Here is a 12,097-nt window from a genome sequence, read left to right as displayed (position 1 = left end):
GAGTCCAAACGCCTGGAGGGCTGCCGCTCCTGACTCACCCTGCTCCTATCCCCACCCCCAATCTCCCAACCCAACTCCAAGATCTGCTCCCTGAGGCCCTGGGAGGTGTGCACTGGGGGGAGACCCTGGAGCCGGTGCCCTCCCCCCCCCTCCGCCCCGCAGAGGAAACACTCGCCTGGTGGCAAGAGACGGCTTTATTGAGAGGGAGACTACCAGTGGGGGGAAGGTGAGAGACTGGCGGGGAAGGGAGAATGCAGTCCCGGGGCGGGGGCGGCCGGGGGTGGGTGCTGCCTGGAGCGTCACACGTCCAGGTCCGACTGGGAGATCCGCTCGTCATAAGTGCCCGTCTTGCGCTGCACGATGCCCGGGCTGAAGGTGGCCCCCAGCGGCCAGTGGCGGACTACGTGCCGGTACGACGTGGCCAGGTAGTCAAAGTAGTTAATGTTGAGCTTCCGGGCAATGTGACGGCCCAGGTATTCCGTCTGCTGTGGCAACAGGTGGCGGTCAGGAGACCGGCCAGTCCTGGCGCTCTCTCCACCAGCTACCAGCGCTAAGGCTTGGGCTGCGGCCCGCGCGGTGTTCACGCTCTGCCTGAGAAATGGTCCCATCCTAAGCCCCTAAGCAGTGGCAGGCCTCCTGCAGAACCGAGCAGGGGAGTGGTGTGTGTCTGGGGCCGCAGGGCGGACTGCAGCAGGACCCACCTCATAGCGTTCCGACAGCTGCACCAGCACCAGCGGCTCTAGCTTGTGGCCGCATAGAACCAACTGGAAGAAGCACCTTCCATAGGCTGGAGAGGGGAAAGCAGCTCAGCCTGGGGACTCTGGGGCCCGTGGGGACTCTGGGGAGCGAGAGCTCGGGGGCGGGGGGGGGGGCGCTGGCTCTGGGACCAGGGCTGGGGGGGCAGGGCATACGGCTGGCTTGCCCGCCACCCCCCTCCCACCCCCCATGTTCCCAAGCTGCTTCCTGGCACACTCTCCCCTGCTTCACCGTCAGAGCTGAGCGCCAGGCGCACGTAGACCAGGTGCATAGGGCCCTGACACACGGTGCGGCCCTGGATGGAGAAGTGGTATGTGCCACGCATGTGGTTCAGCACCAGGCGGCGCCGCGGCAAAGACGAAAGCATGAGCCACAGGCCAACGCCCACGCCGCACGCGGGGAAGCCCCACGTCTCCTGCTTCAGCACCTGCGGGAGCCACAGGGACCTGAGCCGCCAAGGGCGTGGGGGTGGAGCACCGAGAGGGGGGTCCAGCCCCAAGAGGCCGGCCGTGGGGGGCGGGCCGCGGAGCTCAGACCTGGCTCACAAGGCCGAAGCTGACGAGGAAGAGGCAGACGACGAAGAGCAGCGCCCCCTTCCACAGTGTGTCCAGGTAGTACTCGAGCACGAAGACTGCGGGCAGCGTGGCGGCGGCGCGTGAGCACAGCTGGTCCCTGCTCGCCGCCCGGGGTGGCAGGGGCCCGCGCTCGGTCGGCCGCACGCACACGCACGCAGCGCGGGGGCACCTTCGGCGGCCCTGGCCCCGCCCCCACTCAAATCAGACCCCAGGTCCAGGCCCCTGCCCCACCCAAGCAGGATTTTACCCGGACGGGGGGTGTCAGACAGTCGGCCCCCGCCCCGCCCCCGCCGCGTTCTGGTTCCGGGTCCACGCGCACCATTGGGCTGCTGTTGTGTGAACGGGTAGAAGCTGTTGTTCTTAAGGCGCTTGGCCAGGTGGCGCTCGGTGCAGAAGAGTCCTAGGGCCCAGAGCTGGAAGCGCTTGCCGCCGGAGGTCGTGGGCAGGCCGCTAATGCGGCCCTTGGGGGCCTGGGTTAGGCACAGACGGGGTCAGCTGGGCTGCTGGAAGGTTGCCACCGCCCAGGGCTCACCGTCGCACTGATACCTGGGGGAAGAAAGCCTCCAGGGCTGCGGTCCAGGAAGGAGCCGCCTTCAGACAAAGGGCGGAGGAGAGACACCAGGTGGTGGTCCAGGCTGGGCGAGGCCTGGGTTCTAGAAGTTCCGGGCAGCGGGTTCTAGAAGGGGCTGTTGTGTTGACTACTCCTTCTGCGGGGACTCCCCAGGCCTGGCCCTGAAGTGAGCACGCACTTCCCTGTGAGTCCCCACACCACCAGAGGCCCCCTGCATAGCCTGGTTCACAGTCCTCACGGGAAGAGGGGTGGCAAGACATCCCAGGCCGAAGCTGGAGAGGAATCTGCAGGCAGGCTCCCCACACTGAACCCCATGGCTGAGCAGGCCTCCCCCGCCCCATCACTACTTTTGCCCAGGCAAAACTTCAAACACAACCACAGACAGCTCACTTCAGTGTCCCTGAGGGCAGGATACACACACTCAGTCCAGGATTCACGCCTAGCAGTGAGTGAGCCAGGCATGAGCACAGGCAGCCTCAGGAACCCTGGGAGCCCCCCGCCAGCTCTCTGCCAGGTCTAGCGGGGTTCCCTCAGGTCCAACACCTGTGCTCATCCCCCGCCTAAAGGACCACGCAGAGCTCCTAAAATGTTTTATTGTAACAAAATGCTCAAACATCCAAAACGCGAAAAGGGTGGAGGGTGCCGCTGGCTCTCTGAGGGTCAGGGGTCTGGGACTGCCTAGCTGGAGGAGGGCAGGCTGGTGAGCAGCTGCTCCAGACACCACTGGACTTCCTCCTGGCCTCGGTAGGCCCGCTTCAGGCCCCGAGGAAGGCAGCGGCAGGACTCCAGGTTGAGGTAGAGCAGGCCTGGGCAGCTGCTGATCACAGAGCTGTAAGGGCAGGGCAGGCCATGGGGACTCGAGCCACTGGCTCCCAGAAGACCCCAGCCCTGGCAGGGCTAGGCCAGGGTAAGGAGCCCTCTCTGCCCAGGTGCCGCGACTGGCTCTGCCACCCACAGCCACCGAGGCCCAAGCCCAGTACCCGTGGTGTCCCTAAGGGCCATCCTAAGCAGGGGCTTGGCCAATATGTGCTCCCCTTTGGGACACCCAAAGCTTGCAAGCCAGGCTTGTCGGGGAGGCAAGCCATACTGACTCCAAGGGACTGGGGAAGGGGATGCTGACCTGACCGTGCTTGGTGTGACCCGGGTGCCCCTGAGGTTGACAGAGCACAAGGCTGGGGGTGAGCCCCCAGGAGTGGCTGAGAAGGTAGCTAAGGCCTGCTCCAAGTCCTTCTCGCTGAAGCCCTGGCCACTCAAGTCCAGCTCCCGCAGAGTGTGGCGCCACTTCTGGGTCAACAGGTGGCTGCCCTCTTTGGCTAGAGTCAACCGGTCGGACATGCCATAAAGACCCAGGTGAAGCTGCTCTAGCTCTGGAGGCGAAGAATGGTCATGAGCTGTGGGGCGGGCAGGGGGTACCCACATCCCTCCCACCCAGCCACCATCCAGAGAAAGCTGACCCTGACACGGCAGATCATGTAGGCCAGCAGGTGTGATGCGGGCGCAGCCACGGAGATCCAGCAGGCGCAGATGAGGGGAGCCGTGGAGCAGGCGGCCCAGGGCCTCATTGCTGACAAAGCTGCAGGTGCAGCCAGCGAGGCAGAGCTCCTCAAGGCTGGGGAAGCCTGGGCCAGGAGTCACCACTCGCCCGGGAGGCTTGGGCAGCCACATCAGGTTCAGCAGCCGCAGCACCTGGAGCAAGGCCCACGCTGCAGATGGGGAGGGAGGGTGGCAGGTGGGAGAGGCGGGGTGTCAGGTACCTGCAGCTGGGGGCAGCCCTTCTGCAGGGCCTCAACAGGCAGCTGGAGAGGAGTGCTGTTGCGATTGATGCCGGTGCTCACCTCCAGGACCTGGAGCTGGGGGCAACAGCTGCCCTGCAGAGGTGGAAGAGAACACAGGCTCAGTGGCCTGGCAGGCCCTGGCTCAGCATCTGGCTCTGCTTCTGCCTGTCACCAACCTACCAGCAGTGCCCCCAAGATGGCTGTTGTCTGGGAGCTGTAGGTCAGCCACAGTTTGCGCATTCGGGGCCCTGCCTCCTCCAAGAAGTTCACCACGGCTGTGGACTCCACCTGGGAACCCAGCACATGTGTACTGGTCACTTCGGCCCAGGCTTCTTCAGGACCCCTGGGGACACAGGGCTCACCATGGAGTGCTGTATATCCAGGCTGTGGAGCTGGGGGCAGGCTTTGGCTAGCATGACCAGGGTGTCAGGGGTCACACCATGGCAATCAGAAAGCTTGAGGAAGGTGAGTCGAGGACAAGACTCGCTGACCAGCTGTGGAAGACAGAGCACCAGCAGAGATTGGGTCTCTGTGGTCGGCAAAGGAAAGAAACCAGTGGCTGACACCGAACCCTCTCCTCTGCCTCAGCTAGGGCCTCCTTTCTGCCCCTGGCAGCCAACATGGGAGCTCCACTTCTGACACCTCCCTGCTGAAAGAAACAACAGGAAAGGAGAACCAGGCAGGCATCCCCATGGGGCAACACTGGGCTCCAGGTGCCTGACCCACTCCCTGGAAGTACTGGGCAACCCCAAAGTGTTGCCACTGGTGTGCAGGGCAGCCTAGAGCTCTCACCTTCAACACGGGGTGTACCTGGGACTTCCAGTGGATGAGGGTCAGCCTCTGGAGCTGGGAGAACCTGGGCCGAGGGCAGAGGGAGGGCTGCATAGTGTCCCCTCGCTGCCCCTCTGTCGGCGTCTCCCCCACCCATCACTTTGGTACAGGGAGACAGAAATGGGCCTGTGGCTTTCCAGAAGCCACAGAAGTGAAGTGAGGGCATAGAGAAAAGAGGGAATGTCTCACCGATTGGGCATAAGCCACTCCAGAGAGTCGAGAACCTTCTTCTCGGCCTTGGCTCCGCTCTTGGCGAGGCGGCCAGCCAGCGGGGGCGACAGGGTCACAGTGTGCCAGAGCGCGGGCTGGGAGGCGGCCTCGTGCCAGCGGCGGCACACGCGTGCAGCCCTGGGAGAAAAATCTCTGCTGAGGGGCCGGGCCTTCCGTGGCCGCTGCTGCGGGGTTTTCTAAGAGGAGAGACCTGTCCCCTTCGTTTTCACAACGCTGCGGCCACCTTAGCTCAAACGCAGGCCCTGGGGGCTCTAACTGGACCCCCTGAGAGACTGCGCTCTCTCGGCTACGCTCTCTGCCCCCGCCTCAGCTGCCCGCTCGGTGGGCAAAAGGGCAGCCTGAGCCATGCTGCTGCGCTCGATGGGCCTGGGGTACCTGCCGAGGAAAGGCATGGGCCCATCGGCCGCCACCAGCAGCCCGAAAATCTGCAGCAGGATTTCCAGGGGGATGCGGTCGCCCCAGCCCGGGTCGGGCCCCTGCTGCGGCTCCGGAGCGGGCGCAGCTCTAGGCCTGGCCTTGGCGGCCTTGGCGGCCGAGGCGCGGGACGCGGGGGGCAGCAGCCGCTGAGTGCGGCGGGCCGCACGCCTCTGCACGCGAGTGCGGGCAGGCCCCGGGCCCGGCAGCACCAGCAGCATGCTGTCCGACTGCAGCAGGTGGTACCCGGAGCCGCTCGGCGCCAGCTGGTCCCACCACCAGTCCTCGGCCGAGCGAGCCCGCGCCCCGGCCGGCAGCGCGCCCCGGACCCTGCGCCGGGCCCGCCGCGCCGCCCCGGGAGCCATGGCTCCCAACCAAGCTCCACGGCCGCCGCGGTGTAGCGGGAAAGGCGAAGCCTCCGAGCGGAGGCGGGACCTGAGCCCCAGGCCGACCCCCTCCGCGCAGGCTCCGCGCTCGGCTTCCGGGACGGGACTTCCGGCGATGGGCCATGTCGGGGCCTGGCGGTCCTGCGGCTCTCTCCAGTGCCCGGGACCTGGCCCTCTCGCTCGGGCGGAGCCGCGTTTCCCAGCCCCACCGGCTCTGCGCTGAAGCCGCGCTGCTGCGCGGGAGGCGGCGCCCTGGTAGTGTGGCGAGACGACCGGCTGTCGGGCGGGGAGCGCGCAGGTGCAGGATCAGGAGGCGCAGGTCCCCCAGCGCACCCGGCAGCTCCTCGCCGGCCACCCGACGCAGCGAGGGGCGGCGCCGGACCCATCCCTGCCCCCGGAGCCCGACTTCACTCCTGCTGTCCGGGGTCTCGCTGAAGCCTCGGACCCCCACTGGGAAGCAGAAGCAGCAGAGCTGTGCGAGGTGCCGTAGGGGTGCCCCTGTCCCGGAGTCCGTGTCCGTTTTGGGGTGAGGGTGGTGGCGGTCTCAGCAACTCAGACCCGAAGATGGAGTCCCTCTTTCCTCATTTTCCTCTGGGGTCGGGGCTCTTTGGGCCCGGCTTCGCGCTTCTCTGCCTGCAGACCTAGCCGTGCTGTTTGGTATGTTTGGCTCCTGTCATCCCCATGCCCTACCCCCGGGCACCCTCCGGGTTCCCTGGTCTAGGCGGCCGGGCCCCCTTCTGATTCCAGTTCTGTGTCTTTGACTTGTGATCCCGCATCCCTGTCTGTTTCTTTCAAGGTAGGAGAGGTCTTCAGTTCCCAGTAGAGCTGAAGCGTTTTCTTTGGATCTAGGTGGGGAAAGAGGAGCGGTCTGTGACCCTGACTTGTTCTGAAGGGCCCAGCCTTGGGCTGAATGGCAGCACCCCCACTGGGCCGTCTGGTGTTGACCCACCTGCTGGTGGCCCTCTTCGGCATGGGCTCCTGGGCTGCCATCAACGGGATCTGGGTGGAGCTGCCTTTGGTGGTAAAAGACCTTCCCGAGGGTGAGTGGGAGTGCGCAGGGAAGTGGGGTTCAGGTGTGCCAGGTAAGGCGGGTTGCAGCTGCTCATCGTCCCTTCACACCCAGCCCTGACATGGCCTTCTCCCTTCCCTGCAGGCTGGAGTCTCCCGTCCTACCTCTCTGTGCTTGTGGCAGTGGGGAACCTGGGTCTGTTGGTGGTGACCCTGTGGAGGCGGCTGGCTCCGGGCAAGAGCGAGCGGGGCCCCATCCAGGTGGTGCAGGCACTGAGTGTGGTGGGCACAGCCCTGCTGGCCCCACTGTGGCACCATGTGGCCCCAGTCGCAGGGCAGCTCCACTCCGTGGCCTTCCTAGCGCTGGCCTTGGTGCTGGCCCTGGCCTGCTGTGCTTCCAACGTCACTTTCCTGCCCTTCTTGAGCCACCTGCCACCTCCCTTCTTGCGCTCCTTCTTCCTGGGTCAGGGCCTCAGCGCCCTGCTGCCCTGTGTGCTGGCCCTCGTGCAGGGCGTAGGCCACCTTGAATGTTTGCCATCTCCCACCAATGGCACCCTTTGGCTCCCCCACAACTTCCCAGAGCGTTTTCCTGCCAGCACCTTTTTCTGGGTGCTGACCGCCCTTCTGGTCACTTCGGCTGCCGCCTTCCAGGGTCTCCTGCTGTTACTGCCATCACCACCATCTGCATCCACAGCGGGTCCAGGGTGTGGCCTGCGGGCGAGAGCCCCGGGAGTGGAAGAGGCGGAAGAAGAGGCCTCACCATTGCAGGAGTCACCGAGCCAAGCCGCAGGCGCCACTCCCAGCCCAGACCCTGAGGCCCATCGGCTGCTCTCTGTCCACGGTGCCTGCCTGCTGGGCCTGCTGGCCATCACCAACGCACTGACCAATGGTGTGTTGCCTGCTGTGCAGAGCTTCTCCTGCTTGCCCTATGGCCGCCTGGCCTACCACCTGGCAGTGGTGTTGGGCAGCGCTGCCAACCCCCTCGCCTGCTTTCTGGCCATGGGCGTGCTGTGCAGGTACACGAGGGTCCCCAAGCTACTCGGGGCAGAGTTTAGGGATGGGGGCTGGGTCCTGGTGCAGCCAGCCCTGAGTTCCTGCTCACCCCTGTAGGTCTCTGGCAGGGCTAGGTGGTCTCTCTGTGCTGGGCATGCTCTTTGCGGCCTACCTGATGGCACTGGCAATCCTGAGCCCTTGCCCGCCGCTGGTGGGCACCTCTGCAGGGGTGGTCCTTGTGGTAAGTACACTGGGGACACTGAAGCAAAGAGGGTTGCAGTGGGGAAGGGGTTTGCCCCCATAGCAGGGAACACCTCATGCTCAGCCTGCTGCTGTGTCCGCCCTCCCAGGTGCTGTCGTGGGTGCTGTGTTTGGGTGTGTTCTCCTACGTGAAGGTGGCCGCCAGTTCCCTGCTGCATGGTGGCGGCCGGCCAGCATTGCTGGCAGCTGGTGTGGCCATCCAGGTGGGCTCCCTGCTCGGTGCTGTCGCCATGTTCCCCCCCACTAGCATCTATCACGTGTTCCGCAGCGGGAAGGACTGTGTGGACCAGTGCGGCCCCTAAGCCTGGGCAGATGGGGCATGTGATGTCCGGCTGAGATGCCACAGCGCCCGAGTGCCCACAACCCAAGGAGGCCCTCCTCGCATGTGGGCATGCTCATGGACACCTGTGCACTCCACAGCAGATGCTCGTGAGGGTGGGGACCACAGAACAGTCCCAGAACCAGGGCCCAGCTAGGGCTGTGAACTTGGCCCCAGATCTGGAACCTGTGTGGGATTTGCACAATAAATCACTGTTATTCCATGGGTCCGAGTACTTAACTTCTGTAGCTCCTTTCTCTGCGCAGGTAGGTCTCTCCTGAGCAGCCCATACCTGCCCCAGCCCTGGGATAGCAGTGTGGGCCTTTGCTCGGCTAGCATCTGCAGGGAGCAGAGTCTTAGCACTGACTGCAGCCTGAGCTGCGGTGGGTGGTTCTCCTGCAGAAAGGGCCGGAGGGAACTGAAAGGAGTACCTCAGCCCGGCAAGGGGGGCGGCACGGACTCCGGAGAGGGTATTGGACGGAAGCTGCAGTGGGCAGAGGCTCGGGCTTCTGCCACCTCCTCTTGGCCTCTGGGGCAGGCCAGAAACAGAGGCCCACGGGGGACCCAGGCTCTGCAGGGGAGGCAGGACACCCGAGCTGTGATCCAGTATGCCTGGCCTGGCACTGAAATCCTATTCTCACAGACAAGGGGCCCCATTTCTGCAGTGGGGAGCCTGCTGCTGCAAGGGGCTCACCCAAGTGATTGTGGGGGCTGGGAAAAGTGGCTCCTGCCCTGCCTGCCCCAACCCCTTCCCAGAATTGTTCTGGTTCCGGATGCCCTTTTTAAACTTCAGAAGCTGCCTGTCCTTGAGTTGGCCTGCACATGGGCCTTTGAAGGTCTCCTCTTTCCCCTGCCCTGGCAGGAGCAGCTGAGCAGGAAGGTGGGAGAGACCCCCAGGCCCTGACCACTGGAGCCTCCGGTCTGGGGCTGCATCAAGTATTGGGAGGGCCCAGGCTCCCAGGTGGGTCAGACATAGCCCCGCCCTGAACACAGGAGGCCACCTGCCAGGTCCCAGGCTCCCAGGATGCTGATGGCCTGGAGAAGGAGCAGGGGCAGTGGAGGGTTCACGTGGCTGTTTGCCTTTGGGAGTCCGAGCTGGTAGGTGGGGGTGAGCTGCAGAAGCCATCTTGGCGGTGGTGAGTGGAGAGATTCAGAGGGAGGAAGACGAGGGCATGGGGTTGGAGTGGGTGCTGTAGCCACGGGCCTTGGCACACCCTCTTCCCCACATACACCCTCTGCCCTCATCCTCCAACAGCCCCCTCCCTTGCCCACCCTGGGTCTGGAGCTCATGGAGCTGCCTCCCAGTTCTTGCTCTCTCTCCCGTCGGGCGACGATCAAAGGCATTTACAAGAGCCTCATCTCTGCCCACATACGCATTTGTGCCAGGCCCAAGGGCCACAGAGGAGTAAGACCGTGTGGGACATGCACAGTCTCCTGGAGAGAGGGGGGCAGGTGGCCCTGAACCTGGGGGTCAGGGCTGGAAGTGGACAATTTGAGGAAGCCACTGCCCTTAGGAGCCTCCAGGGCCTTCCTGTCAGTGCGTTGTAGGAAGTAACAAGGGGAGGGAGATGCGGAAGGGCCGAGTTCTTGAGAGCCGTCCCGACACACCCTTCCGACTCATGACTGCCCAGCACTGAGTGTGGTCGCCAGGGCACCCACGCTTCCAGCTGGGCAGCAGGTGGCCCACGACTCCGGCTCACAGCCCTGCCCAGAGGGTCTCTCGAACCCAGGCCTGGGGGGAATTTGAAGGAGACCCCAGAGGGGAGGCAGTGGGCAAGGCAGGACCTTTGGCACCTGGCTGTCCACGGGGAGGACCCCCCTGGGTAAGAGCAAGACCTGGGCTGCAGACCGACTGTTGCCCTGTCCCACCGCCAGGAGCAGGCCCCTCGGTTCCTCGGAACAAGAGAAGGGCCGGCTAGGGTGCGGCCTGCCACGCGCAGCTTCCTTTCCCCGGGGTGTGGCCACTTCCCCTGAGACTGAGCCTGTGCACGTCTGGACAAGCCTCACCTGGCTTTGGTGGAGTGACTAGAGGCCCTGTGGCTCTCGCCTACTGGAGTCCCCAAGGACGTGGGGATTCCAATGCGGTTGAAGATACGACAGCACCTGGATGGTAAAGTGGTTGTGTCCTCCCTTAGCATCTGCTCGGGGGCCCCTCCCTCTCCCGCTGTGTCTCTCTCTGTCAAATGAATAAATAAAATCTTAAAAAAAAAAGACATGGGACAATGGTCCTCTAAGGGGCTTCCTCTCCTCCGTGGAATTCAAAGGGACCTCCTGGCTTTTGTGGCACCAGAAAATGGAAGTGTGGGAGCATCTGGGACCCGGCCAGTGAATGAGTGCAGGTCATCAGCCATATTCCGGAATCAGCCACTCTGTCCATGTCCACCCGTCTCGGGGAGGCTAACTGCCTGAGGCCACAAGGCCACTTGGACTTCCCCACTCCAAGCACTGGCCTCCTGTCCACTGCCCCTTCGGGGGAGCTCAGAGGCTACTAAGGTTCTGATGGGGTGCCGATCACAGGACCCAGCCCCCCACCCTGTTGTTGGGTGGCTGACCCAGATGATCCGGTCATGGGGTCCATCCTCCTGCCCACGGTGATTGAACTAAGGGACCCGTTGCTCCTATGGAGCAAATCAGGGTCTACCGTGACATCTGTCTTAGGGTGTCAGTCATCCCAAGAGCTATAAAAAGCTACCCAAACTATTCCCAGAGCACACCCGAGAATGAAGGCTCCCCAGAGGCAAGCAGGGTGAGAGGTGGAGAGAGGCAGAACCCAGAATACATCCTGGGATCGCCTGGATCCAGTGGCATCTGAAGCTAGATCTTTGGACTTTCAAGTTATGAGGGTCCACAGTTTCTTGCTTGTTTAAGCAAAGGTGAGTTGATTGCTGTCCGTCACAGCCGAGCGCAGTGAAGCATGCCTCCCTGAAACATTCAGGACAGCTCAGACCTTAGGACACCCAGTGCTGATCCATCTTTTCTTGCTTGGGGGAGAGTCAGTCATTCTCTTGGCAACTCTCCCTGTCACCCTCCCAATGCCTTTTCCTCTCCTAGGGGCCTCCACCTCCAGCTCCTTAGCATAGTGCTTCTCTGACCCACTCCTGACCTGCAAGGGGGAGTTCCCTGGGCATCAGACCCTCTCAGAAGAATGCCCAGGTGGGGCGCCTGGGTGGCTCAGTCGTTAAGCGTCTGCCTTCGGCTCAGGTCATGATCCCAGGGTCCTGGGTTCGAGCCCCGCATCGGGCTCCCTGCTCGGCGGGAAGCCTGCGTCTCCCTCTCCCACTCCCCCTGCTTGTGTTCCCTCTCTCGCTGTGTCTCTCTCTGTCAAATAAATAAATAAAATATTAAAAAAAAAAACCAAAAATCAAAACGCCCAGAGCCGGGCCAGGCAGGGGGCAGGCAGGAACTTCCTAGGCGAGGTCCCGAGGTCCCATGGGCTGCTCTTGGGGGAAGTTCTTCTGTGTGTGCATAACAGTATGAGCATTTTAATTTGGTGAAAGACAAGCTGCAAACAACTTTGAAATTTCCATCCTTTTGCAAAGGCGGTGGGAAAACTGAGCTAATTAAAAAGCAGATTGGAAAAGATTTCCTACCCGGCCCCTCCGGACACCCCTGAGCCTCCCCAGATGTTTCCTTTGTTGTTGTTTTTTGAGTAGGCCCCACGCCCAGCGCAGGGCCTTTAATTCAAGACCTGAGATCAAGACCTGAGCCAAGATCAAGAGCCCCACAGGCGCCCCAGAATGTTCCCTTTGTAGAATCATTCTGTGGATGGCACCCTTCTGAGAGTGCTGAGCGGGGCGGTGTGGCTGCAGAGGGCCGAGCACCAACTCTGTATGCAGGTCTCCGGAAAGGCGGGCTACCAGCATGGGGAAGGCAGAGAAGGGAAGGTGTTCATACCTGGACCAAAGAACGCAGACAGGAAAAGGAACCACGTGCGCAGCAAAGCCAGGGGTCTGGAAACCTCCACTGAAGAGCAGAGA

The 12,097-nt window shown here is 63.2% G+C and overlaps 3 protein-coding genes across 4 annotated transcripts; 1 reads left to right on the top strand and 2 right to left on the bottom strand.

Moving 5' to 3' along the window:
- Positions 1-299: 299 nt before the first annotated feature.
- CATSPERQ (catsper channel auxiliary subunit theta) lies at positions 300-2,426 on the bottom strand. Its single transcript, XM_028093555.2, has 6 exons — positions 1,878-2,426; positions 1,651-1,801; positions 1,293-1,387; positions 988-1,183; positions 702-787; positions 300-485 (listed from the first exon to the last, which is right to left on the bottom strand). Exons 1-6 carry the CDS (start codon positions 2,241-2,243, stop codon positions 300-302), a joined length of 1,080 nt encoding a protein of 359 aa, XP_027949356.1. The 5' UTR covers positions 2,244-2,426.
- A 55-nt stretch (positions 2,427-2,481) lies between these two features.
- FBXL6 (F-box and leucine rich repeat protein 6) lies at positions 2,482-5,571 on the bottom strand. 2 transcript variants are annotated; one of them, XM_028093585.2, is made up of 9 exons: positions 5,115-5,571; positions 4,698-4,856; positions 4,470-4,533; positions 4,040-4,171; positions 3,858-3,965; positions 3,657-3,770; positions 3,357-3,588; positions 3,023-3,269; positions 2,482-2,731 (listed from the first exon to the last, which is right to left on the bottom strand). In XM_028093585.2, exons 1-9 carry the CDS (start codon positions 5,516-5,518, stop codon positions 2,581-2,583), a joined length of 1,611 nt encoding a protein of 536 aa, XP_027949386.1. In that variant the 5' UTR covers positions 5,519-5,571; the 3' UTR covers positions 2,482-2,580. The 2 variants fall into 2 exon arrangements, with proteins under 2 accessions (XP_027949386.1, XP_027949387.1); XM_028093586.2 differs by having other exon boundaries at positions 4,488-4,533.
- Positions 5,542-8,343, top strand: SLC52A2 (solute carrier family 52 member 2). The gene is made up of 5 exons (XM_028093587.2): positions 5,542-6,020; positions 6,389-6,579; positions 6,693-7,563; positions 7,658-7,781; positions 7,891-8,343. Exons 2-5 carry the CDS (start codon positions 6,450-6,452, stop codon positions 8,101-8,103), a joined length of 1,338 nt encoding a protein of 445 aa, XP_027949388.1. The 5' UTR covers positions 5,542-6,020; positions 6,389-6,449; the 3' UTR covers positions 8,104-8,343.
- The last annotated feature ends 3,754 nt before the right edge of the window (positions 8,344-12,097 follow it).

This window comes from Eumetopias jubatus, unplaced genomic scaffold (genome assembly GCF_037043125.1).
Source record: "Eumetopias jubatus isolate StellerSeaLion01/CBP00866 unplaced genomic scaffold, mEumJub1_p1.0 scaffold_4, whole genome shotgun sequence".
In the NCBI taxonomy this organism is placed as follows: Eukaryota; Metazoa; Chordata; class Mammalia; order Carnivora; family Otariidae; genus Eumetopias; species Eumetopias jubatus.
Note: the sequence above shows the minus strand (reverse complement) of the source record. Positions and strands in the feature narration are given on the sequence as shown.